The sequence below is a fragment of the Protopterus annectens genome, chromosome 1.part1, assembly GCF_019279795.1.
Source record: "Protopterus annectens isolate FY-2018-M chromosome 1.part1, PAN1.0, whole genome shotgun sequence".
In the NCBI taxonomy this organism is placed as follows: Eukaryota; Metazoa; Chordata; order Ceratodontiformes; family Protopteridae; genus Protopterus; species Protopterus annectens.
This window is the reverse complement of record NC_056726.1, coordinates 787882372-787909205: the sequence shown is the minus strand read 5'-3', so window position 1 is coordinate 787909205 and position 26834 is coordinate 787882372. Positions and strand designations below refer to the sequence as shown.

Genomic DNA, 26834 nt, shown 5'->3' with positions numbered 1-26834 from the left:
GATGACTTGCTTGTGGCAACTGACATGGTTAACTTATTTACTGTGATCCCCCATGACATAGGCTTAGAATATTTTTCAGAATGTTTATCACAAGGTGGACACTTGAACCAAACCCGAGTAAATCTACTGGATGACCTGCTAGAAGTGGTGCTTAAAATTAATTTTTTGGTATTCGAAGGTGAATTTTTCTGGCAAAAATCATGTGTGGCCATGGGATCGAAATATGCCCCAGTTTTTGCCAACCTGTTCTTGGTTGAATGGGAAAAGAGGTATGTATTTTCTTCTCCCTTTACATCCAGGATACACGTGTATTATAGATTTTTGGCTGATATAATTATAGTTTGGAGAGGACCAACTTCTGAAGTGGCAGAATTTTTGAATTACATTAACAACACCACTCAATACCTAAAGTTCACCTATAGGGTACACCAAAATGAAATTGATTATTTAGATATTCTTCTCACAAACGATAATTGCACAGGAGAATTATCATTTAACATATTTAGGAAACAGACCTATGCTAATACATTATTGCATTTTGACAGTTGTCATCCTGAACACCAGCGTAGGATCGTAGTCAAGGTACAGATGGTCAGCCTGTCCAGGTTGATTAGTGATGACAAGAAATTTTCTGAAGAATTATTTAAGTTAATTGGGATGTTCAAGGACAGGGGGTACCCTATTAAGCTTTTACTGTCAACTAAGAAAGAGGTGACCAGGAACTGTGCAACTAGGTTCCTACCCATTCTAAGAGGGGGTCACAGTAATATTAAGGTAAATCATGATGATGGCTCCAAAAATGATGTTATGATTTTACCATTTAATCAAGATGCCTCATATTTAAAGGGGAGCATGAAGAAAATTTGGGGAGCGTTATTAGATGATGACCTGAAAAACAAATTAGGGTCAGAGCCTAAGACTGTTTTCAGTACAGGCAAAAATATTAAAGGCATTTTGAGAGGGACATGGATACTAAAAAGAACAATTATGCCTCTAGGATGCACAAATGTGGCTTCTGTTCAAGCTGCAGATTTATTAATGACAGACCCTATGTCCAGATTGACTCTTATGGTAGGAACTTACAGTGCCTAGGGCACTGTAATTGTAACACTGAAAATGTTGTTTATATTGCTACCTGCATTTCATGCCCTGCATTTTATATAGGCAAGACCACCAGGAAACTACATGATAGGATTATAGAACACAACAGGGATATTAGAAATACAACGTGTACCTTTGCCCTATACACACACAGTACAGAGTGTACAAATTTCAAAAAGTTCTTATTTTTTGTTATTGATAAGAGTTTTGGTCAGTATAAGAGGGGGCGATGTTGACCTTGATCTGCAGATCATGGAAACTGAATGGAAATTAAGACTTAATGCCAGGGTGAAACCTAAAATTAATGACACAGTTTCTCTCTCAAGTATCTTGAAAAAAAAGAGCAAAACTGGTTTAAATACAGGTTCCTTCAAGCCTGAGTGAATGCTAGCAGATTTTAGTAAAGAAAAATCTTTTAAAAATAATATTTTTAAACAGTTTTTAACAACTTTTAACAACATATATATGGTTTTATTACTCAGTATTTTATTCTGTTATTGCAGTAATTCCAATAACATGGATGTCATTCATAAACTAGTACATTATTCACGACTGCATGATGTTACAGGAAATTATGTCAGTCTGTTTTTCCTATTAATGTGACTGGTGTGAATTTTTATTTGACTCTGATGATGCCGGGATTGTAAAAGGCGAAAGCGCTAAGTCTCTGGTGATTTTATCATATTAAAGTGACCGCTTCTTGTGCAAGAACTCGTTGGTTTGCCTGTTTACTTCTTTACTCTGGAGACATGATAGTCAGATGATAGGAAATCACCAACAAGAGTGCCCAGATCCCTTACAACATTGCCTGATTGGAGGGGTACACCTCCTATACAGTAAGTGATATTGTTTTCTTTGGAAAATGGACTGTGCTTCATTTTTTACTTTTAATTTGAGACCATTGTCCTTGTACCAATTTTGAACATGGTCTAAGCCATGTTGGAGCAATTGCATATCAGGTGAAGACTGAATAACAAAACCCAAACTTAGTTAACTGTAGGCCAGAAGTAGATTTTGATTTTCTTTTATTGGTTTTATTTTGTATATTATGTGCCTTTTTTTAAGAAAGATTTTCTTTTGTTTTCTTGTTGAGGCAATAGATTATGAACATTGGATTTGAAATCTGGCTTGATTTGTTCTTTTAAGCCATGTAAACTGCATATTACATTTGTAATTTATATCGTACAATAGTAGTCCTAGGACCTTGGTGCAGCAGTGCTGTACCCTAGGGTTCTGTTTTGGGTCCATTTCTGTTGGGCATGTTTTTCATTCATGGCAAATCTGACACTAAAGTCCTCTTCCTGAACAAATTTATGGGTGACTGCAAGCTTTGAAGACAAATCCTCAGAGATATATAACCTGGACAAACTCATGGTGCCAGGGTTATGGTCTAAAGCTGAATGCCAACAAATGTAGCATCTTAGTTTGGAAACCGGATCTCTTACACATCTAACAAATAAATTACATCAACTTAAACTAGGAACTTTCATTTGAAACCTAGGCACCTTCATTGCTAAAGAACTCTCCTTCAACATCCAGTATCCTCTGTCATTAAGCCTTCTACTTTGCTAGACTAATTATTAAGGGCATTTCCTCTCAGTCCAAAGTGGTCCTTATCCCCCTGTACTCATCCTTCATCAGACCCATACTAGGTTACAATGTGCCCTACTCTATGTACCTATCCAAACATATAATGCAGCTTGAAAAGCCCCAGTGGTACATCACTAACAATTCTAGATACTTAAGTTACCCAGAGCATCTTAAAGCCTTGTCTTACTTCTCTGTTTCCTATACAGTCCTTCAGGGTGACTTATGCCTTGTCTACAAACCTGCAAATGACCCAACACTTTTTTATCTACTACATATTTGTAAAACTGGTAGTAAAATAAATACTTCCACCTCTGGAACAAACTCATGCTTTCTGTTAAAAACGCATCCCCACACTGTCTTCACATCTAACTTGAATGGATGGGAAAATACAAATTTAACTCATGTCTAGCCTCCTATGCCTTATGGCATACAAGCTGGGTATAGCCATGGGCCATAACTAGACGTAATAAGGCCTAACTGGACTATCTCCAAGTAGCAACCTATGAACTTATGAACCTATAATAATCTTTTTACATTTCAGGTGTATGGATGCTTTTCACTTTTGGATTAGAGGACTAGAAACATTTCTGGACTTTTCTTAGATACTTTAGAACCATTTGATAATATGATGTAGTGTTTGATATTTGGAGTGGTTTTGTCTGCTGTTTCAAGATCTTTAATCTGTCCATATTGGAACTTTGAGAAAATGTACAGCATTTCCTTTTATAAGGATACTTAGATCTAATGTAACATTCATTGTTAAACTTTTCTTTTTACTTTTCTAACCTAGAGTCCCATGAAGCTTCCAGCTGTTCCCCTGGATGGACACTGAATCCCCTAACGGCTCCTTGCTGGGTATCCACAGACATAAATGCAGGCAGAGCAGGGTTGGCTGCTATATACGTTGGATGTTAAAGCCCTTTACACTAACATTCCTCATTGGGTGGTCTGATGGCCCTGGAGTATTTTTTGAATCAAGCCTCCATATGCAGCCCTGGTTTTCGTACATTTTTATTGTGTCTTACTGAACACAAATTAAAATGAGTTCTGTTTTAAAGGGGAATGTTATTTACAACTTAAAGATACAGCCACGGGGGCATCTTTTGCACCTATTTATACTGACATTTTCATGGGCTTTATTAAAGAGCAAATCATTTACAATGAGTCTCATGATATCTATATTGAAAGTATGGATATTTGGAGCGGGTACATGGACGATTGCTGGCTTTTCTGGAGGTCTGATATTTATTACAATTTGTAGGAAATCTGAATAATAAATGGGGTATCCAGTGTACAGTGCATCATGATCCCAGGCACATTACTTTTTGGATGTATTTATTAGGGTGGAGGATGGTAGGTTATGTAATGGGGTTTTTAGGAAATTTCCTCAGGTTAACACCCTTTTGCATGTTAGCAGTTGTCACCCTCTAAAAAAATATACCCAAATCCCAATTTCTAATGTTAAAAAGAATTTGTTTGTCAGAGTTGGAGTTTACGAATCAGGAACAAGAAATGACTACGAGATTTTGTGATATAGGGTATAAATATTCTGATATTTGTAAATTAGTAAATCTATACAAAATATTGATAGAGCTCAACTATTAAAATATAAATAAAAAATAGATCTAAGGGATTGCTTAGATTTACAGCTAGTTTTGGTATTTACAGAAGTTTTTGGTTCAGAAACATTGGAGTGCTTTATTACTGGGTGACCGGTTGACGGTCTTTTGCCTGCTAAATGTTTATTTTCACTTAGATGGGGCAAAACATTGGGGGGTTGGTTTAATCATTATAAAAAGGATGATTGTGGGAACCCAACCTTAGGTCAGCTTACTTTAGGGGGACAAGTTATTAAAGGATGCCACCGTACGGGAGTTGTGTTTTTTGTAAATATGCGGGCAAAACAGATCAATTTTCCTAGTGCAATACCTCTAGGGTTTTTTCACGTTAATGTTTTGGAGAATTACAACATGGATTAGGTTGTTTATTTGGTCACCTGCAGCTGCTCTGCCTTTTATGTGGGGCAGACATCACACCCATTCAAACTGAGGATTTCAGAGCATTTTAGTGACATTAGGTGTGCTAGGATGTCAAATACTTTATACAAACAGACTATGAAGCATAATGCAGCTAGGTGTCAGTTTATAATTGTTGATAAAATTACATTGAATAGGAAAAATAAGGATGAATGGCATAGGATGTTAGACATGAGGAATGGGGCTGGATTATTAGATTGTGAGGTTTTTTTTCTTCAGGACTTAGTGAAACGTTCTAGCCAATTATGTTATAAGTTTTTACTCCTCAGGTAGAAGCTTGGATTATTTAAGTTTCATGTTACTTTTTTTTTTTTTTTTTTTTTTGTGAATTTAATGTGATGAAGGCTGAATAGCCAAAACCAAATTGCTAGTTCATTAATAAAATGTGAATTATTATATGGTGGAGTTTTTATTAGAGGTTGAGTGCTGGCAGTTGTTTTTTTGTGGTATCCGCAGATATAACCCCTTGCTGGATGGGCCTGTTGACTTCTTAGGGCATCGACCTCTGTGGTAGCTCAACTGTAGTCCAAGGTAGTGAGGGATCCATCGGGACTGCTGCTTGTGCTTGAGCTTGAAAATGAGTTTGTACAACAAGAGGTTGTATCTTAGCAAGTTTAATTGCAGCAGCCATCAGGAGGGAGAGGAATGGTGTGGGAGTGTAAATTAGGACTTACCACAGCAATCAGGAAGGAGATTTATAGTTATGGAACAGGAGGAGAGTTTAATGTTAGAGAGTAGAAGAGAGTTTAGGGTTAGGGTGTGGCAAAAAAAGTTTAGAGTTAGGGAGTGGGAAAGGAGTTTAGGTTTAGGAGTCAATCTAGGAGTTTAGGCTCAGAGAGAGGATTGGAGTTTTAGGTTTAGTGAGTAATCAGGGCATTAGGGTTAGAAACAAGGAGTGATGTTTATGTTTAGGAAGTGATCAGGGATTTTATGGTTAGGAAGGTAAAGTGGAATTTTAGGGTTAGGGAACGAAGATGCAGGTTATGAACTGGGTGGGAACTTTAGGGTTAGAATTTGGGCTCTGGTTGGACTATACAGTTTAATTGAGTTGGATTTTGGAATGGTTAAATAACTAAGAAAGATTATGCTAGTGCCGTTTTAAAGCAAGTGGCAGTTAGCAAGTGTGTTGTGTGATACAAGCATGTGAATACTTGTAGTAGACCCTGCTGTAACATTAAGATCTAATTTGTCTGAATAGTGATAGTGTTACAGAGTTTGTTTTCTAAGGGAAAGTGTAAGGTTAGGGTTATCACTGTTTTAGGTGTTAGGATTAGGGTTAGAGTTAGCATGCATTACTGAGGTAGTGCAGGGAGATTTTGGATGCACATGCTGTTTTGGAGCATTCTCAGTTTCTGTTGATATTTTGTATTTTAAATATTTTTTGCTGATATTTTTACTGTTTATGTAATATCATTACATCAATTTCAGTATAATATATATATATATATATATATATATATATATATATATATATAAAATCAGCCACGTGTTGTTAAACACATTGGTGGATTTGAAACTGAATTTTGCAGTTGCAGTTAATGTCACTGTCATTGACTGCATTAACACAGAGGTATTGCAATCACAAAACAGCACAAGAAAGGAAGATGCCCCTTATGTCCACTGTTGCGGGATCTTGGATTTAGTATATACCCATATGTAGTGGTTCATATATATTTATGTATACATAATTTACAGTACATGAAATCAGAACTGATTCAAATTAACACTAATGTATGCTTCTTGTAAATTATCATTGGACAAAAACTTGTTTTGTGTAATTAGAAAACTTTTTTCAGAATCTTATTTATCAAAGTAGCATGTATATATATATATATATATATATATATATATATATATATATATATATATATATATATGCACATACATACATACATATACAGATATCCATCTATGTGGATGGATAAGATTCATTAATGCCTACACTAAGTGTACATGATCTATATTCAAGAACATCTCTACCACACTTTTTGTGTTTTCTAGTCACTCAGAAAGATTACACTGAGTGTACATGTAGTTTACACTTTGTGGTAACATTTATGGGTCTATATTAATTCAGCGAAAAGTCACTTCAACGAATGGCATTTCATCGGAAATGGCATTCATCAAATTCCGCTCATGTGGGGGGGCTGTACCCCCCGCTAATTATATATACCAATTCTGAGATCGCACTACAGCGAGGAAATGGTGATTTCCCGATTTTCCATGTATTGTGATCTCAGTATGAACAGTTCAAGGAACGGCATGTTCAATGTAAGTGCATTGAAAATGATGTCCGCTGAACTGAATTTTCGATGAACTGATGGGGAGCCAAAATTTATGAATCCCCTTGATATCTAAGGCAGCAAGAAAATCAATAAGAAAACTAAAGTTAGTAAGAAGAAGGTGTGAGTAATACTTCTGTTGTCTGTTCACTCAAAACGGTGTACACTTAGTGTAGGTCATAATTAATTTCTGGGAGACCGTTTTAGCATTATTCTTATCCACAGAAACCTGCTTTGTAGAAGTTAAGAAAATAATAAATTTGGTTTAGACCACTTAACTAAAATCATCACACACCTAAGGTAAAACATACTCAAAATAGTTTCTAACTGGTAATATATAGACGAACTCATGCAAACACTGGCTTACAACCCAGGCAGAACCTAGTTTTAGTTTGTTGCTATGGGAACATGTAGTAAATTCACTACCAGTAGATGTGATGAAAAGGAAACCATTACATGGAAGCAAACAACTTTATAGGCTGAAATTACATTTTTATTCTTCTTTACTAAACCTGTTTTTGTGGGGTTCCAACTTAACTAACTTGTTTTCAGAAAAAAAGCCTCATTGCTTTTCTATTTGTTTCTAGTGCATTTTGAATTCTATTTCGAGGATATTTTGGACTTTCTTACCTGTTACGTGCACAAGAATTCCATTTGAAGACTGATATTTAGCATGTGGCTCTGCTGTAAGTTCCACACGGCAGAAGAAAATGTTGCTGTCATTTATAGTCAGGTTAGTAATTAGTAATGACAGGTCATTATGTTGTAGATTCCCAGCGAATTTGTAATGGTTACCTTGATTAATTGTTGTTTTGCAATCACCATTTCCATCATGATCAGTACATTTAAAAATAACAGGTCCTTCAAAGGATTTTACTTTCCACATGACAGTGATGCTGCCATTATAATGCCTGTAGGGATGGGAGAACGAGCAAGGCAAAACAAGAGACCGTCCAATCACACCAGTCACCTCAGGAGGAATTTTCATAGACCAGGCTGTCTCAGGGTTACCTGTTGTACCTGTCATAATGGGAAAAAGCACTATAACATTGTAGGCATAATTAAAACTTCTTGAATTCAGCAGCAAACAAATAACTCAAAAAAAATTGAAAATAAAGTAAATGCTGTATCAATACAGTAAAAACAAGCAAATTTATTAGAACACAAAGCCAACAGTTAGCGCTATCATCTCCTTAATTGGAGACTTCTTCAGACTAAGGCTTCAACACTTCATTTAACATTTAAATACACATTCTCCTATCACATGACTTCAATTTTAAAAAAATAAATTTAGTGTTTTAACCCCTTTCTTCTTAATTTGTTTTTTTTTTTTTTTAATTGAAGTCGTGATAGGTGAATGTGTATTTAAATATTAAATGAAGTGTTGAAGCCTTAGTCTGAAGAAGTCTCCAATTAAGGAGATGAAGGCGCTAACTATTGGCTTTGTATTCTAATAAATTTGCTTGTTTTTTACTGTACTGATACAGCATTTATTTTATTTTCAAATAATTAAAACTTCAATGCATCTGGTAAACCATAGAGTAAAACACAAGTTTAAATGCATTTATGTATTTATTTAAATTGTTAACCAAGGTAGAGCATGGATCCATATGGACCTATTTATGTCTCCATCTGAGTATGAAAAAAGAAATGCAGAATTACAGAAAAAATAGTAATGTGAGGTACAAAAGCGTAGCAGCATCCAACCCTGAACAATATGAAATGCCTATGTTTGTGAAAAACAGCTTATTCATAAGAGATTGTTAGTTAAAAAGTACAAATATGTAAGTTTGGAAAAGGATAGTTTCTGTTCCTACATGTTCAAAATGCAACCAGACATACAAATAGAGACATTTGACATGCAAAACACAAGCAGTTGGCCTGTCCAAGATAAAAATGTTGGATTACTTTTTGGCAATATTCACATATGTGAAATAACTCAGAATACAGCTTTGACATGAGAAAGAAATTCTAATTCTCTGTTTAATATTATTTTAACCTTCATCTGTAAGTTATTATACAGATGCTGAATTCCAGTACTTACTCCCCTGTTGGATGACAAGTGGAGTAGCCAGTCTTTGGGTAAATTTATAGTTACCCACCCACTTGCCTAGGTTATGTTTGAAGAGAGTTAGGGAGCTACTTTGCTTAATGTAACTGGGAAGCCTGTCCAGAGGAAAGGAATTCTTTGAGAGGGTATCCTTCCCACCAGCAGTCAGCAGATCCAGTTTATGTTGCAGTCAGTGGAGGTGCAGATCTTGTGAGCAGGTGCTCATGATGGTTTATGAATGTGTACTAGTCACAGAGGGCTAGGACATTAAAGATTTGTAGGACAGGCAGAGGTCATCTCTAAGGTGTCTGCACAAGGTGGAGAAGAGAGATAACACTTTAAGGTGTTCTGTGTAGCTCCTAGAAATCATGTGCTTGAGTCTCTTGGTGAATAAGTGTTGGGGTTTGTCCAGTGTATTATATGTATGGACAGATAGTTACCACAGAGTATTATAGTCTGCTCTGGGACAAATGAGGAATTATAACTTACTTGTTCCTAGAAGATGTACCTTTGATGACAGTGGTAGGTATATAGTGGTCAAAGGAAAATTCATTGTTGACAAAAGTGCCCAGTCCCTGTTGAACATGTCAGTTCTGAAATGGATGTAGTGTATATGATACCTGCACGAATGCTCATTTTTCCCAATGAACACAATAGTACACTTTTCAACATATAACTTTAGGCCATGGTCCTGGCACCGTAGGTTTGTATCTGTTAGGCCCTCCTGGAGTATCTGTCAGTCCTCTGGAGACTTGACTATAGTTCTGAGTTTGCAATTGTCTGGAAGTAAATACCGAATAGAAGCTCTCTAACACTTTTCCCTGAGAGATCACACTAATAATGAGCCTTTAACAGGACAGTGTACTACCATCCCTGATTTATTGGTTAATGTCAGTCAGCCAGTTATATAAGTTTGATTAGCTTATTTATAATGTCAGAATATGAAATGGTATCAAAGCCCTTTGCCAGGTCAAGATCCATCTAATCCCTCAGTGATTTTTCTAAGTTTTGTAGGTCAATCTTTCTTTTACAAAACCAGACTGGTTTGCTTCCCTGGACAGTAAGCTGCCAATATGAACCTGGTGGATTTCTTTGAGACGGTTACTCAGGCTATAGATAAGGGAAAGGAGGTACACATGGCTTACCTTGACCTTGCTAAAGCATTTGACACCATTCCCCATTCAGGTATTATTGATAAGCTCACCAGCCTGGGCATAAACCCTTACGTCACAAGATGGATCGCAAACTGGCTCTCAGACAGATCCCATAAAGTAAGAGTAGCGGGATCTATGTCCGAATCCAGACCAGTAACGAGTGGTGTGCCTCAGGGCTCTGTCCTGGGGCCCCTCCTGTTTGGCATATACTTCTCAGAAGTACAGGCAAGCACGGAAGGGCTGTGGCTGACTAAGTCTGCGGACAACTGCAAACTGGGTGCTATAATAGAGTCTCTGGCTGACATGGTGATCCTCCAGAAGGGCCTAAATGAGACTGATGCATGGTGTCAAAGCCATGGTCTCAAGCTAAATGCAAAAAAATGCATAGTAATCCCCTTTGGAAAAAACAGAGTAACCGCAAACTACAACATAGGAGGTAATCCCCTGAAATCTGAAGAAGAAATAAGGGATCTAGGGACCCAAGTAGATAGTCAGCTTTCCTTTGATAACCATGTTGCCAAAGTGGTTAGAAAATCCTTCTATGTGACCCATCTGATCACGAAAGGGTTTGCATCAAGATCTAAGGATGTAATGGTGCCCCTCTACTCTTCCCTCATCAGACCCATTATTGAGTACAATGCACCAATTGAAATGTACCTGGCTAGACATCTCCAGCAGCTGGAGAGACCACAAAGGTACCTAACCAAGAGGATTACTGGCCTCAAACAGTTGCCCTATGCAGCACGATTGAAAAAGCTAAGACTGTTCTCTGCTGCATACCGCTTTCTCAGAGGCGATCTCTGTCTAACGTACAGAGCCATGTCCAACCCAGAATTGTTGAACATGCTCCATCTTAGCAAAACCAAATCTACTCAAGCTACATGCTCTAGGAATATAAACCTCAACACAACAATGAATAGAACATGCTGCAAGGATAGATTCCCTTCACAGAGACTTCCCTTACTATGGAACAGGGTCCCGATCTACATAAGACAAAGCCCCTCACTATCACTCTTCAAGAGGAACCTTGATGAGTGGATGGGTAACAGAAAGTTCACACCGGGGATCACACCAACAGCACTACTAGATAATATATGCCTTTGGGCAGATAGCCCAGTACCAACCTATAAACCTATGAACCTATAATATCTTTATTTATAAGTTCCACAATGGTGTGTTCCATTACTTTCCACGTATGTTTGGTAAGGCTTATTGGTTTGTAGTTTGCAACATCAGTGGTGGGTACACCCTTATGGAGTGGGGTGACCACAGCTGTTCTCCATGACTCTAGCATAAAGCCATTTTCATGGCTGAGGCTGAACTGATTTAGTTGCAGCAGACTGAGAAGAAAGAGGCCTCTCTAGCTTGCATCATTCTGTACACCCATTCCCATTTCCCCTCTGCATCTTTGGTTCTACCTGCTCCTCTTTTCTTCTCTGAATGAGCTGGGGCCAGCACAGATCTTAAGGGCATCCTGGGAGGGCGGTACTAGAAAAAGCTTCTGCTTTGGCACACCTGAAAAATAATCTCCTCTATGGGCGTTTTCCTTCAGAGATCATTTCTGACAACCCCCCCCCCCCTCCCTTGAATGGGCAAGGTCATCCCTCCCTGTCAGCACCTCAGATACCTGAGCCTCTAATTGAACTCAGGTTGTGTGGACCATAGTTGTGGCTTTATCACTCTATGCCACAGTGCTGGCAGTTGCCATAAGCTCTTAAGGCCAAGCACCCTCTTGCATACATATTTGTATGTGCCCATGTGTATGACACAGTTGGCATAATGGTTATGGTCATTGCCTCCCATGCACAAGGTACAAGGTTTGATCTAAACCTCCAACCAATGACTGAATGGAGTATGCCTGTTCTCCCTGTGCCTCTGTGGGGTTCTTTCCACCTCCCAAATATATGCTGGATCCATGGCAGGGTCGTGACAGTGAGGAAGAAGGTGTTCAGGCAGCGGTTACAGGACCTACTTGATAAAACAGAACAACATGAATTGGTGTTGATAATGGAGGACCTAAATGCATATATTGTTACAGGCAGAGCAGTATATGAGGACTGCCTGGGTCCACATGGGTGAGGCAAAAGAAATAAAGAAGATGATACCATACGATCTGCTCAGGATTGGTGGTCAAGGACACCACATAGTAAAATCAAAACAGATGAGGCTTACCACAGTGATGTTAGTGAAAAATTTAATTAGAAGTTAAAAAATCACAGACTGAACTTTTATTGCAGTCTGTGATTTTTTAACTTCTAATTAAAATTTCCACGAACATCGCTGTGGTGAGCCTCATCTGTTTTGATTTTACTCTGCCTTTGTTCTGATGAGGCTCTCTATCCAGGACTGTTTTTTTTTTTCACCAAGGACAGCACATACACAAATCCCATAGATATAGCCAACCCTCTGTCCCCCATCAATAAATCAGGACATCCTCAGCACCTGCCCCCCCTCCTGTTATCTCTAGAGAGCAAGTCATCACTGCTCTCTCAAAGGCAAAAAATACAGCCTCCATGGGACCCAATAACATCGTAGACTGCATTCTACATGAATTCAGGCAGGAACTTGCAGCACCATTAGGCACGCTATTCAACCAAAGCATGAGTACTAGCTTCATCCCAGCCAAGTGGAGGACAGCAACTGTCATCCCTTTGCACAAAGGTGGAGCGTCCACCGATCCAGAATATTATAGACCCATCAGCCTAACTAGCCTGATCTGCAAGGCCATGGAGTGGATTATCATGGACCTCATTAACAAGGACATTGGCAACCTCTAAACACTCAATCCTACACAGTTTGATTTCATCAAGGGGAGGACATGCCTGTTAAATTTGGTCAACTTTTTTGAGACAGTCACCAAAGCCATGGACGAGGGGAAACAGTCCACACCACGTACCGTGACCTGTCCAAAGCCTTTGATACTATTCCCACTTGGGTATAATAGATAAACTCTCTCAACTAGGCATCAATCTGTATGTTACCAGATGGGTAGCAAACTTGCTCACTGATAGAACCCACCTAGTCAAAATAGGGGAAGCCACCTAAAGCAGTAAACCCATAACAAGTGGTGTACCCCAGGAATCGGTCTTGGGTCCTCTGTTGTTTGGCATATACTTTTCTGAGGTGCAGGCCAAAACCAGTGGGCTGTGGCTGACCAGGTTTGCAGATGACTGCAAGCTGGCCAATGTCATCAATTCTCCTAGTGATGTGGACATCTTCCAAGAGGGTCTCACCCAAACAAATGACTGGTGCCATAAACATGGCCTCAAAATGAATGCCACAAAATGCATCATCATCCCCTTTGGGAAGAGTGATGTCCCCACAAATTATCACATTAATAACAAGGTCCTAAGCACAGAATCGTTCATGAGGGATTTGGACACCCAGGTTGATAGCAAAATTACTTTTGACCACCATATTGCCTTCGTTGTACGGAAAGCTTTCTACGTGGCCCACCTCATTAATAAGGGTATCTCATCCAGGGACAAGGAAGTCATAACATCCCTATATTCTTCTCTTATAACACCCATTATTGAGTAAAATGCCCCTTTCAGCATGTACCTCACAAAGCACATGTATTCAAGCAGCTAGAGAGACCACAGAGGTTCCTCACCAGGAGAATCCAGGGCCTCAAACATCTACCCTATACAGATAGGCGAAAGGCCCTGTCCCTCTACTCAGTTTCATACAGACTCCTCAGAGGTGACCTCTGGCTGGCATACAAAGCAATCTCAGACCCTCAGCTTGATGGGACTCCTGCATATCCACAGGTTATGCTCCACTCGAGTAACCCGCACTCGCGACTTCAACCTGGTCTGCGACATCAATAGGACTTGTTGTTGGGACAGATTTGTGTCCCAGAGACTCCCCCTTCTGTAGAATAGGCTCACTGTCTATGTCATGCAAAGTACCTCATTAACCCTTTTTAAGCACAACCTGGATAACTGGATGGGGAATGGAAAATACACCCCTGGGATTCCACCTGTGTCCCTGCTGGACAAGGGCATTGGGTGCTGACTTGTAGGATCATGGGCTAAATTCTTGGCTAGGCTTGTAAGGGCTTCAGCCTTGTAACTTCCTATATGATCACAGCAAACCTTCAACAAAGATCCAACCACTGTCAGGCACTAAAACATCTGGAGTGGCTAGAACTACTTATCCATCTACCCTACAGTTACTCATAGCTAACAAACTCATATACAAACCAGAACACTTCCCCACTCTAAACAATTCCCCCTAGTTCTATTCTCCACACAAAGCTCTATCACCTCTGCAGTACACTCTTTATATTGAAATTATGTAGCAAATTCTGGAACTCAATCCCTCTCACCTGTAAACAGTTTGACAAAATGAACAGTTTCAAGCAGGGCCTAAAGGAACACCTAAATAATTCCTGTCTATGTTCCAGTTCTCACCCAGGATAGAAACTCTAAATCTGTTCTCTTGTCAATAAACATTACATTACCTCCAGCCCTACTGCCTACCTTTTCCTTCAGAAACATCTTTTCCTCACAAATATCTCCTTTTTCCCCACTGCCACATGCCTAATTTGTCTTTGTACCCAGTTTATCTCTCTCATCTTTTTCCACTTTAATTCACCTCCTATGTTATTTCACCCTTTTACTTACCTCCAACCTTCCTTCACTTCTCTTTCATCCCACATCCGCTATGCACCTAGCTTATCTCTCTCTACCTTTTCCACACTAATTCACTTCCTCTTATGTTATTTCTTTTCTCCAATTTTTTTTCACTAGTATTTCATCCTACATCTCATTTTTTTCTAGTTTAAAGCAGTTTCACATCTCTACTACTCTAACTTACTCCCCTTCCTCTTCCCATCTCACCCTGATTAACTTCACACAACTCTGATGAGACCTCCTCTTCATCCACTGTACTTTTTGACAGCCCAACCTACGCTTGTTTTTTTTAACCTTTCATATAACTCAACAACTCCTAACTATATACTTCTGATCACAAAGTATTCAGTACTGACTCCCTAAAATGCCCTTACAATTTATTCAACAAATCTGCTATTATTATTTGCCTACTTAAAATGAAGCTACAGCTTTCAAAACTTATCATAGGTTCATAGCTGTATACTAGGCTAACAACCACAAATGTGTCTCACAAGTTATATGTTTTAGACGTTTATAAAGGGGTGAATACTTGTCTAACTATCTGTTGCCTCCTTAAAGAACATTGCTCTAATTTATGTACATACCTATGAATATTGTTACATTTAACTTGTTTGGAATCTAAGTATTTTGTTATGCATGTGAAACTTTTCTCCCCAGGTCTCTGCTGAAAAAGGGTTTTACTTATCTCAGTCAGACTTTTCCAGTCAACAAAGGCAGTAAATAAATATAAAACAAATCGATCTGAAGAGGAATACCACTTAAAACATATGATGTAGAAACAACTTTTCTGTCAAATGCTACTATCCTGCACTTTTTTTTTTTCATTTAGTTTGAGCAATGTTTTTGATATTCCATGTTATGTGCATATTCTAGCCCTTGTTGGGGCTGTCTTGTATCAGTGGATGACAGATAACAATGGCCAGATTACAGTCATCAGCAAACTTGGTCAACCAAATCTCTGATTTATTGGCTTAGATAAACAGGAGCAGGCCTAGACCATATCCCTATGGCACTCCATTAGTTACAATTTTACTTTAAGAAAGGGAATCAGCAACTTTCACAGCTTGGGATCTAGCTAGTTTGCAATTCAGAGGACAATGTAGGCTTGTCTACTTTTTCAATAATATAGAGGTGGGAGGGTGGGGGTTTAGTGTCAGAATCCTTGGCCCAGTCAAGATACACACAGAATGGCCACTGTCCACAGTCCCTGTAACCTTTCCAAAGAAGCTTACTAATCTCAGGAGACACACCTGCCCTTCACAAAACAAAACAAAACAAAACAAAACTGATTGAGATTTAGATCACTTAGGTTGCCTATGTCTGCATGAATGAGTTATGTTATGATACATTCCATAGCTTTGCATATAAGGCTGGTGAGACTGATGAGTCTATAACTACCTGGGTCTGTAGAAGGCAAACCCTTGTGTAGGGGAGTCACAGTAGCTATTCTTCAGGCATCAGGAACAAAACTGAAGACAGTCAGAGACTGAACAGTTTAAACAGAGGCTCTGCCAGTGCGTGCTTGGTACTGATGAGAATGCAGCCTGGTATATTGTTCTTTTCCATGGTAAAATCATTTTAAGCCTTCGACATGGCTTCTTAGACTTATTCCAAAATGATTAAAGGTGAAACTGAATTCTCAGGGACAGCTGGGACAACAATGTGGGTGGGTGGGGGAGTAAAGTGGTCACTGAATTTGCCTGCTAATATATTAGCTATCTCCTTGGGGAAAGTCTGGCGATATTATTACGGATGAGCTCAATGCATTGTTGGACATTATGCCTTATTTTTCTGACATACCCGATGAAATATTTTTAGCTTACTTTGGAATCTGTAGTAACCTTAAGTTCATACTTTGTTGTACATTTTCTAATAGTGTTTTTAAGTTCCTTGCTGGCTTCTTTCAGTGCAGTTTTGAGGTCGGGCGATGGGGATTTCCTACAACTTTTCATTATTTTCCTTCCTTTGTTGTACAGTTTATTAATCTGGGAGTTCCACCAGGGAGGCTTATTCCTGAATTTACATTATATTGAGAGAGAATGGGTATATACTTTTATGTGCAGCTGTTCAAGTGCTGGTAGAAGTCAGAGGTGAATGTGGCAGTCCTCTTAGTTGGGTCTATTTGCAAGATATTGTTGCAAATTTTGAGCAGGTCTTCTACAAGCTGGAGTAGATTTGCCTTGCATAAGTCCTTCAAAATGGAGTCATTTGGTGGTAGGGTGTGGTACCACTAGGCTTGGCAGACAAGATGACTGGTTTGTGGTCAGATTTAACAAGGGGGGCGATGTAAGATCTAGTGAGGCAGGGGCTAGGTTGGTAAGGATAAGGTCAAGGATATTTGAACCTTTAGCAGATAGTTTTTCAACTTGCTGAAGGGCATTGATATTAAGGAAGTTTAGGAAATGCTGACTATGACTATTTTTAGAGGTGTAAGTGTGTGACAACCCACCAGTGGACTAGTAATCAAGGAGCCTCAATCCTCACCACTGGCAACAGTGGTTTTCGTACACTGAGAGGATGACAAGGTACACACAGTATTTCCAGATGCAGTTCTCTGCATCCAGTGCAATTTCCATTAAGAGCACACAGAGACCACAGTCATTCCAGGGCTGGTTTTTCCCTCTTTCTCCAGATCCCCAGTAAGACTCCCCACTGGCACAGCTATAGAGTTGAGATCTCAGCTGAGTGGCCAAGCCAAGACCCCCAGCATCCTCTCTGTCCAGCCAGTGCTTTGTGTCCCTGCCCAAGTAGCTGACACAGACACCCTTTGAGGTTTGATTTACACACACTCACACACACACACACACACACACACACACACACACACACACACACACACACACACACACACACACACACACACCTGGGAAAGGCTAGCGCAGGTTTACTAGCAATGCCCTCTTTTGCCCAGACTATAAGTTGGTCTATATGTGAAAATACACAGACCTCAAATCTTTAGCAGATGCTGGAAGCCATAAAACAACTACATTCCTTCATGCTTTCAGAGATAGTAATTAGTTCACTCTGAAGAAAAAACAGAAAGGCTCTCAGCACAGACTTGTGTCTCTTCCTGCCATAACATAATTTAATTTCAGCTATTTTTCTGAAGTTTTGCTGGACTGAAGTTAACCTCTTGTATTCCAGTCTCCACTGTAAAATATATATACATTTAAACAGTTACAATAGTGCATGTACATTTGTGTTCTATTCCAGGAGCTTTGGTTACATTTTAAGTACAATCACTTTATAAAATATCTTTTCAATACACACGTCTGTACGAACCTATTTTGATATATGCATGACATACAGTTCTAATATATTTGTAACACATGCATCTTGCATGAATCATGCTGATATTCACAAATGACATATAATTATTTACAAAATTCCATATAGTTTTTCTGGCAGTTATCTCCCTTTGTCACAGTTCTTCCTCTCTTGAAGACTCAAGCTAGTTTTTCAAGTGACCCTTGAAAAATGATGCTTGAGAGGGATGATCCTATCTGGGAATACATTACCCCATACCCTGTCTTCAGAGCCCATCTGCCTTTGCATTGCTGACCTCAGTACAGTGCTGCACTGTCATATCATATGCCTGCAATTCTAGGCTCCACCATAGTAATTTGGGATTTTGCTGGCTGGCTCCCTGTAGCCATAGAACCCTCTCAGACTCCTCCTGCCTTCTACTGCAAGTACTAAGCACTAGGGCCTCCCTATCGTGGTAAGGTTTCATGGTGTTAACATGGTACAATTTGTGCTCATGCCTCCTTCCTAGAAGTTCTACCTTGTACTTAGAAGCACTGACCTTCTTTACCACTTTGAAGGGTCCCTCCCAAGCTGCCTGCAGCTTGTTGTGTCTGACAGGAATGAGAACCATAACCTGCTGCCCCACAGCATCCTCTCTAGCTCGAGCATTCCTGTCATACCCGACCTTTTTCTGATGTTGGGCTTCTGCCAGGTTCTCCTGGGCCAAGCTCATGAGTTTCTTGAGCCTTGTCCTGAGGTTTAGGACATATGCCACAACAGACTCCTTGAGGGATTCACACTCACTCTCCCACTCATTGTGAATCAAATCTAGAGGTCCCCTAACCCTATGCCCCATACAGCAACTCAAAGGGTGAAAAACCTGTGGATTCCTGGGGCATGTCTTTGTAAGCAAACAGCACATGGGTCAAATATTTGTCCCACTTCCTCTTAAACTGGTCTGCAAATGCCAGTAGCATGGTCTTTCGTGTAGAGTTTAACCTCTCCACAGGACCATTAGTCTGGGGATGGTAGGAGGTGGTCTTTAGGTGCTTCACCCCACAGTGCTTCCACAGACAAGCCAGCAGGTCTGACATGAAACTGTCAGTCAGTATTTCTTTTGGGAAACTTACCCTGTTAAAAATATCTAACAAAGCATTTGCCACCATTTCTGCCTCAATGGAGGACAGGGTCACAGCTTCAGGGTATCTGGCAGCATAATCTACTACCACTAGGAAATACTTCTTCCCTATGGAACTTGGGGTACTCAGAGGCCCCATAATATCCATAGCTACCCTCTAAAATGGCTCCTCAATCACAGGCAAAGGTCCTAAATGAGCTTTGACCTTGTCTCCTGTGTTGCCTACCTTTTGGCACTGCTCACAGGTCCTGCAGTACCCTGTTACTTCCCTGGAAATCCCAGGCCAATAAAAGTTCTGCATAATACTTCTCTTTGTACACTTTATGCCCATATGACCTTCAAAGGGAATATCATGGGCTATGGCTAGAAGTGTCAGACAGTAGGCTCTGGGCACTACCAACTGCTGTATCCTCTCACCCTCTAGCCCTCCCTCATGGGTCCACTCTTTGTCCCAGTACACAGATTCCCCTTTTCCTTGAGAATCAGGCACCTCTCTGGCTACTTCCCTCAAGCGTTGTAATGTAGGGTCTGAGAGCTGAGCCTGTTTCAACTCTCTCTTTGTAACCCTTTTCAGCTCCCCTTCCACAAGGAAGTCTGATATCATCTGATAGAGGTACCTCACTGTCAGCCTTGGTACTACTACTCACATCTGCCCTTGCGGTCACTCTGTCCAATGGAATATCAGTACCCACAAGCAGCTGTGGCTCACCTTCAGTTTCACTGCTATAGGGTACCTCCCCTCTCTGAAGTAGCCACCTCACCTGTCTTGGCTTCAAGTGTGCGGTCCTTCTGTCTGGGTTCCCCCCAGGCTACCAGACCTACATGCTTGTCTCCAAGCTTGACTACATGTAACTGCATGCACACAAGGTACTGCATCATCAAAATCATTCCCTATCAGGACATCTGCAGGGATATCCTCAAACACACCTACTTGCTTGCTTCCTTTTCCACCCTCCCCGTCAAGGTGAACCCTAGCCAAAGGTATTTGAAATGGGGTCCCATCTAAACTCTAACTGGAGTAGACTGCCCAAGCAAGTAGTGATGCTCTTTAACCATTGCAGGCTTCACAATGGTTAGGTCAGAGTCTGTGTCTTGCTTAGCAATGGCCTGTGTCCCATCTACTAAGATAGGATATAATCTTTTGCGGTAGTTTGGTACTCTTGTTGTCTCCAGATGACTTACTGCTGGCATTCTGTCATTCCCACTTGCTGACTGTCTCACCTTTTTTTCCCCACCTTGCCTCCATGGACATCTATATGCTACATGGCCCCATCGGTTACATTTAAAACATTTAACCCTTGATCCTGGTCGTGTACCTGAATTAGTGGCTTCCCCTGTCACTGGCATACTCTATTGGGGTGTTTTAGGCTTCCCACCATGGGTTCCCTTATATCCATGTGCAGCACTGGGTATCCCTGTCCTGTGCAGTGATGCCCTGCTTACTAGGTATAGGTCTCCCTTTTTCCCCAACTCATCTGTGGCATTACATTCTCTGTCTGCCAACCAGACTCTCATGTCTTCAGGCAAAGTGCTAAGGGCTTGTTCTCTAACCAAAAGGTCTGTCAGCCCTTTAAAAGTGGTGACCTGACACCCACTCACCCGCCTATGAAAATAAGTGCTTAGTTCATCAATATATTCACACGAACTTTCATCTGCCTTGCATCTATCCTCAGAAAACTTTTTTCTATAAGCTTCAGGTGTTAACTTAAAACACTCTAATAAATAATTTTGTTAATAGTATTATAATTTAAGCAATATGTATCAGACAATTTAGAAATAGCAGTTACAGCTTTACCATGGAGTAAGGGGGTCAGAGGCAGATAGGACAGAGGAGGATTTTAACCAAAAATTACAATCCATGCTGAGAAATTTTACTGAAGAAGTTGTAAAAAAAACTATGACTAGTTAATGCCATATTTTATGTTTGCCATTACAGAAATACTACAAACCTTGAAAGGGCACGGTCCCTGTCCATGACATGGCAGAGACCCTCAAGGACTGTTATATTTTTCTGAAGAAACCTGGAAATATGAGAACACCTAATTTAAAAGTGTCACAGCCATGGGCATACAACTAGGGTTGTATAGGAGTAATGCATGGGCAAGGGAATTAAAAGTTGCTGACCAAGTGTTAGTTTTGGTTCCCCTTTGCGAAATATACACTTTTGACTAAATAGCATGATTCATTTTAAATAGTAGAACAATTAAATAATGTAAACTGCAAGGGTTAATAGACTAGTTACAGAAGACCAGAATGTATCATATTAACATCCTGAAATCCAGGAAAGAAACACAGATCTTTGTAGATAGTTTAGGAGCAGACACTAATAGATCTGGTAAAGGAAGGAAACCAACCTCTTTGCCAGCAGTCCAGGTAGATGATACACTACCTAAGTCAAAGTAATAAGAGATAACACAAGTTTGTTAAGAAACAAGGAAGTGTTTCAGAACTACCTCTCAAATAGATCTCATTCAATGCAACACTGAGACCATTCCAGGAGAAAATGTTAAATTAAAACCTTATAAAATTTCTAGGGTAAGAAAGAAAGGCTATGAAAGAAGTATAAAGAATGCCTAATATGTGGGTAATAGAGGAGTCAAAAGCAAATGGAACTGCCTCATAGTATTTGTCTCAAAGCTTGATGGAACAATCAGCTTCTGTAATGTTTTTTGGATGCTGAACAAATTATTTCAGATTTTACCTAATCTCTAGTGTTGAGGAACGAATAGAAACGTTAAGGCAAAATTTTTGACCACAATAGACCTAACAAAAGAATCCTGTCAATGTAATCTTTCTAGTCTCTCACATTGTTTAGGAATGTGTTTGTACAGTATACTGCACTTCTATCTCAATAAGTAGAATTACATGTAAAAGCTAGTTGTTTGTGTTTTGAATCCTGTCTTGTTTCTTAGTCTTGTGATGTCATTCACAGTTGTGGCAGAACTGTGAGCTACTGCTAGATTTGAACCTTGCTTAGTTATTTATTAGTGTACTTTTTCAACAGATGGTGTTACTGGTAAATGTCTGCATAGTCTGGTGCCTTAGACTGTGGTATAATTGCAGTAGTGAGAGTATTGTTTATTCTGATCCAGGACTGGTGCTTCAGTGCTTTTACAACTGTTTATATTCCAGTTTTGCTGCTACAGTCTTATACTCTGCTTATCACTTACCCGCTTAATGTTGCATTCACGTGCTTTTCTGTTCCCCTGTTCTTTGTGTCTGACCCACTCCTCACTGAAACATTAAGCTAAAGTTTCTGAAATTCTAACCAAGCTGGGGTCATTGATATGTAGCTCAGAGTCATAAAACTAGAACTCCATTATTGGCTTCAATAATGTAGGTAGGGTGGGACAAGAGGGGCATCTACCTCTGGCACAAAATGTTGGGTTGAGCCATCAGCTGATCCGAATTTCTCTTTAATGCAATACTGGCTTTTAAATGACGGTATTACATTTGTGGTCAAATCTAAGTGCTGTAGCACTCTGTGTGTGGTCTAAACTATAGCAATTGCTACAGTTTAAAAATTAAAAAAAAAAAAACGATTAGTATTTTTTAAACTAATATCTGAATGCTGTAGCAAGCAATTACATACAATTTAAAAGCAGATTTTTTTTAACTGAAACGTGAGTGCCAGAGCGAGCCTTGAAGGCAGTGCATAAACTGTATTAACTGTTTGCTGCATTTGTAGCAAGCAGTTTGCTATAGTTTAAGGGAAGAAATGATTGTTTTAAACAAAAAGTGCAGAAGGAGGGTCCAGGGCAGGGCACTGGGGGAGGGGGTTCATGCCAGTACAAGGAACACCTGTTTTTTTTTTGTGTTCGTCAATGGAAGAGCTTGGGGTGTGTACATCTAACTGTAATAAGTTGATTGCTATAGTATAAAGAGTGGCTTATTACAGTGAAGTGCTTTTTTTCCTTTTGTTTTTCCTCTTCATTTGAAGAGCTGAGGGAGTAGGACTTCTGATTGGCTTTATATGATTGTATCCTACACCAGCTAGCTTGCTTCTTGCAGCTTGATTTTTTTTCTCCAACTCTCCCTCCTTCCCTCCCTTTTTCTGCTGTGGTTTTAAAAGGCTGTGTCTCTGGCCTTCACCCCTTATAGTAATGTAACTTCCAAAGTCCCTTCCTCCCCTTTTTCATTGCTATTGTCTGTTGTGTAAGCTGTTTAAATACTTTTCCCATCCATTGTTTTCCATCTATCCATATTACTGAGTGCCCCCCTCATGCAACACAACTTTGTAGCTCACTCAATAAAGGATCTAGCATCATAGATATGCCAATGTATCCACATCCAGTTTGATGGATATGGGTATATTCAGACAATGTAACAATTGTCTAATGTTCACTGGCAACCATTTCATCCTCAAAGAAACAAATACAGTATGCAATGATGTATATACACAGTGTCTCTGGAGGCAAAACTCTTGCATACAAACACTCACAATAACAACCTGGTTGTTAGAAAAACACACGCTACACTCACCACACATAGTGTGCACCCCTCACATAGACCTACTTATGTTATGACATTTAAATGCAATTTTCCCAAACTCCAAAGACTCCCAGACATTCCACCTGCAAAATTATCCTCAGCAAACCAGAAAGCAATCAACAAAAACAACACCTAACACTGAACATGCAGCCAAACCCAGTTCATCCTCGACTACCAACCCCATAAGGCAAGCCAGTACACTGCCCAGGACTCTAGTCATAGAGGACTCCATTGTATGACATACTGATGCCCCACTCACCAGGCTGAACAAAGAAAAATAATGGTCAGTTGACTATCAAGGGTCAGTATCTGCAAAGTTATGCATGCAGTCAAGTCAGTGACCACAGGTACCAGTATGATTCTGTCATAGTCCATGTCGGTGTAAATGATCTGAGACATACCTCCCTAGATTAATTGAACAGAGATATTATGGAGCTCTTGGACTATGTGTCACAGGCTTGTATGTGCCTAGCATTGAGTAGAATTACACCTTCACTAAGGATGAAACCACAATATGAACAGAATATCACTGACTTTAATAATTGGCTTAAGTTTTGGTGTCATTCTATGAGTTCACAATATTTGTCAACATGGGAGGACATGGTTAACAATCCATGTTGCTCTTCCAAGGATAGTTTGCACCTGTACTCACTAGGCTTTTGAATATTGGCTAAAACATTGTCCTACCCTATACAGCCTTTTTTAGGTAATGACAAATTGAAAAACCTTCCAACATAGCAATATTTACCCAAGGAAATCTAAAGATGTTATTGCTCAATGCCAGGAATCTAATCAAGAAGCTGCACTCCCTCCAATGTCTCCTCATCTTGGAAAATGTAGACATCTGTGCCATTACTAAGACATGGTTTAAAGCCACAGATAGTACCCTGACAGTACAAGGCCTCAGTGCTTTCAACACATTTAGACCAGTAGCAGCACAGACAGGAACTAAAGGTGGAGGTGTCTTGATACACATCAATAACAAGCATACCTCTAGGATGATGTGCTGGAGTTCTTCAAGTTCAGATTAACATAGAAAAAGAACCGTATCATATCCTAGCAAGCTATAGGTCATCCTCTATGTCTGACTGAACCCATAGCTCACACATAGACCTATTGGAGACACTCGCTGTTCAACTAAATACCATACTCATGGGGGACTTCAAATACCCCTTCATAAACTGGGAATCCTACATGACCCCAGACTTGCAGGTGTAGAGATTCTTTGACTTTGTAAACACAAACACCTTGGTCCAGTTAGTGATATGCCTACTAGAGTAACAAACATATTGGAGTTGGTACTCACAAATATTGGAGAATAATGTCCTAAGCAGATCACCCCAAAGCCTTATCTCTATACTTTGTTTCCTACAGACCGCTGAGAGGTGATTTATGCCTGGCATACAAGGCATCCTTGGATCCTGCTCTGATGGATCTTTTGCATCTCAACAAAATGAGCAACACCAGAACTACTAGATCTAAGGATGTAAACTCTGCTTGCAACTTAAATAGGACATGTTGGAGGGACAGGTACATATCATATAGAATCCCCTAACATACACCCCCCCCCCCAAAATAATCTTTAATGCACAATAACTTGTAGGACACATTTGGGTTGCGTGGCTAGGTTTATAAAAGCCCTAGTGGTCATCAGCTTAGTATAAACCTATGAACCTATGATCGCTATACTTTAAGTATTGCTTATTTTTATGTTCTGATGTTTATTATGTAATTTTCTTAGTTGCTATGTAGTTGCTGGAGCTTTTCTCCCTGAGCCTGTGCTGAAAATGGATATTACTGTATATACCCAGTCAGAATTTCCTGGTTAACAAATGCTAATAAAATAAATAAAATAAAATTGCAATTCACTCAGAGGACTGGAACTCATGGCTAGCTAACATACAAAGTATATGAAACTCTCTGAGACAAGCCAGATTACATGTTAATACCTCCAAAAGCAAGGTAGGCATAACAGATGTAAAACATTTAATTTATGTCATTGGTAGATGGATTGCTGGACCCCATAGAGAAATACTGGAAGCTGAGAGAAAACAACCTAGTCCTGGCACTAAGAAAGAAGTGAGGGCTTAGCTGAGCACTATTAAAAAATTGTACCGTTTTGCATCAATAGTTTGTCTTTTCAAAGGTTTAACAAAGGGATGATGGATGATGACCCTTAATGTGATTTGGATATTACAGGCAGATAATACTTTTGTTAAGCTGAACAGAATGTTTGTATTACCCTCACCAGATTTCAATGTCTTTCATAATATATATTGATGCATCAGGGGCAGTGTTATCATAGACTTTTAATGGGGAATAAAATCACATATTTTTTGGGACAAAAACTGAGTAGAACAAAAAAAACAGGTATTCCACCATTGAGAGGAATATTAAGTGGGCAATTCACACGCCTCAAAACCGAGGCGAAATCCTTCAAAGCCCCCGGGCCTGTGGAAAATACGGCCCAGACCGCAGAATCCTTTATAAACGCATTCTATGAACACCATCAGGAATGCATGGATCATGCAATCCCAAATAAAACCAAGACCCAATCCTCCAAAGGCAGATGTCCTGTCTGGTGGACCCCAGCCATAAACAAACTATACAATAGAAGGAGGAAGCTACTACATGATAGAGCAAAATCCCAAAAAGGGAAGGCATCTCTGATCAGTATTAACAAAAAACTATGGGCACTCATAAAATCGTCTAAGGCCAGCTTCGAGAGAAAAATTGCACAGGACACTAAGGATAATCACAAGGCTTTCTTTAGTTATGTTAGGAACCTGGGTGGGAATTCCCAGATATGCTCAGAATTAGTCCAAAATGACAAAAAATACACCGAGCCCACAGACATTGCCAACATCCTAGCTGACAGGTTCAGTGCAAACCCCCCCCACCAAAAGGGCAAATATCTATCCCAACAGAGTGCTGCCCCCCTGACATCTCAGATGCTCAGGTAAGAGCCGCCCTCTCCAAAGCAAAAAACACAGCATCAATGGGACCAGATGGTGTCCCGGCTGCGCCCTACATGAACTCCAAGAAGAGCTAAACCCAAACATAAAACTACTGTTCAATCTTAGCCTTACTACAGGATATGTACCCAAAG

General features: G+C 39.8%; 1 protein-coding gene across 2 annotated transcripts in view; it reads right to left on the bottom strand.

Moving 5' to 3' along the window:
* The window catches only part of SIGLEC15 (sialic acid binding Ig like lectin 15), a 333010-nt gene that overhangs the window by 109478 nt on the left and 196698 nt on the right, over window positions 1-26834 (bottom strand). The window contains exon 4 of one of the 2 annotated variants that reach the window (XM_044078161.1): window positions 7640-8029. The exons of the other annotated variant lie outside the window; for it this stretch is intronic. Coding sequence (XP_043934096.1) covers window positions 7640-8029 — 390 coding nt within the window. The remainder of the gene's footprint in view (window positions 1-7639; window positions 8030-26834) is intronic. 2 annotated transcript variants of the gene reach the window in all.